At 44.0% G+C, this 816-nt stretch overlaps 1 protein-coding gene across 1 annotated transcript; it reads left to right on the top strand.

Moving 5' to 3' along the window:
- Positions 1–186: 186 nt before the first annotated feature.
- LOC103601622 (olfactory receptor 6K3-like) lies at positions 187–809 on the top strand (the record flags this gene model as incomplete). The annotated part of the gene is given in 2 exon segments (XM_008586053.1): positions 187–703; positions 706–809. Coding segments are annotated over 2 exon segments (621 nt in total), but the record flags the coding sequence as incomplete, so codon positions are not given.
- Positions 810–816: the final 7 nt, after the last annotated feature.

Below are 816 nucleotides of genomic sequence, written 5' to 3'. Positions count from 1 at the left end.
TTGTGCTTGGCATATAGTAGGCACTAAATGAATATCTGTTTAATTAATCCATGAATGAATAGAGGTACATTATCTGCCTAAAGCATATTTTTCATTTGATTCTTATAAGAGCCAGTTCAACTGACTATTTACATTTCATCTAGGAAGTGAGCTGTGTCTTTCATAACAGTTAAAGTCGCTGAGCCCATGATGATAAGTAACCAGACTTTCACAGTGACAGAGTTTCTCTTCTCTGGATTCCCCCAGTTGGAAGAAGGTAGCCTCCTCTTCTTCATTCCTCTGCTCACCATCTACATATTCATTGTTATTGGGAATCTCACTGTGGTTTTTGCAGTCAGGATGGATATTCACCTCCACAAACCCATGTACAATTTCATCAGCATTTTCTCATTTCTGGAGATCTGGTACACCACTGCCACAATTCCCAAAATGCTCTCCAACCTCATCAGTAAGCAGACGACCATCTCCATGTTTGGCTGCCTCTTGCAGATGTACTTCTTCCATTCACTGGGAAATTTGGAGGGGATTTTGCTGACCACCATGGCCATTGACATGTATGTTGCCATCTGTAACCCTCTCAGATACCCAACCATCATGACCCCCCAGCTGTGTGCTCAGCTGTCTGCAGGCTCCTGCGTCTTTGGCTTTCTTGTGTTGCTCCCAGAAATTGCATGGATTTCCACACTGCCCTTCTGTGGACCTAATTAAACCACCAGATCTTCTGTGATTTTGAGCCTGTGCTGCGCTTGGCCTGCACAGACACATCCATGATTCTGATTGAAGATGTGATCCATGCTGCGGCCATCATCTTCTCTG

The sequence above is a fragment of the Galeopterus variegatus genome, unplaced genomic scaffold (genome assembly GCF_000696425.1).
Source record: "Galeopterus variegatus unplaced genomic scaffold, G_variegatus-3.0.2 Scaffold3812, whole genome shotgun sequence".
Classification (NCBI taxonomy): Eukaryota; Metazoa; Chordata; class Mammalia; order Dermoptera; family Cynocephalidae; genus Galeopterus; species Galeopterus variegatus.
This window is presented reverse-complemented; position numbering and strand designations above follow the sequence as displayed.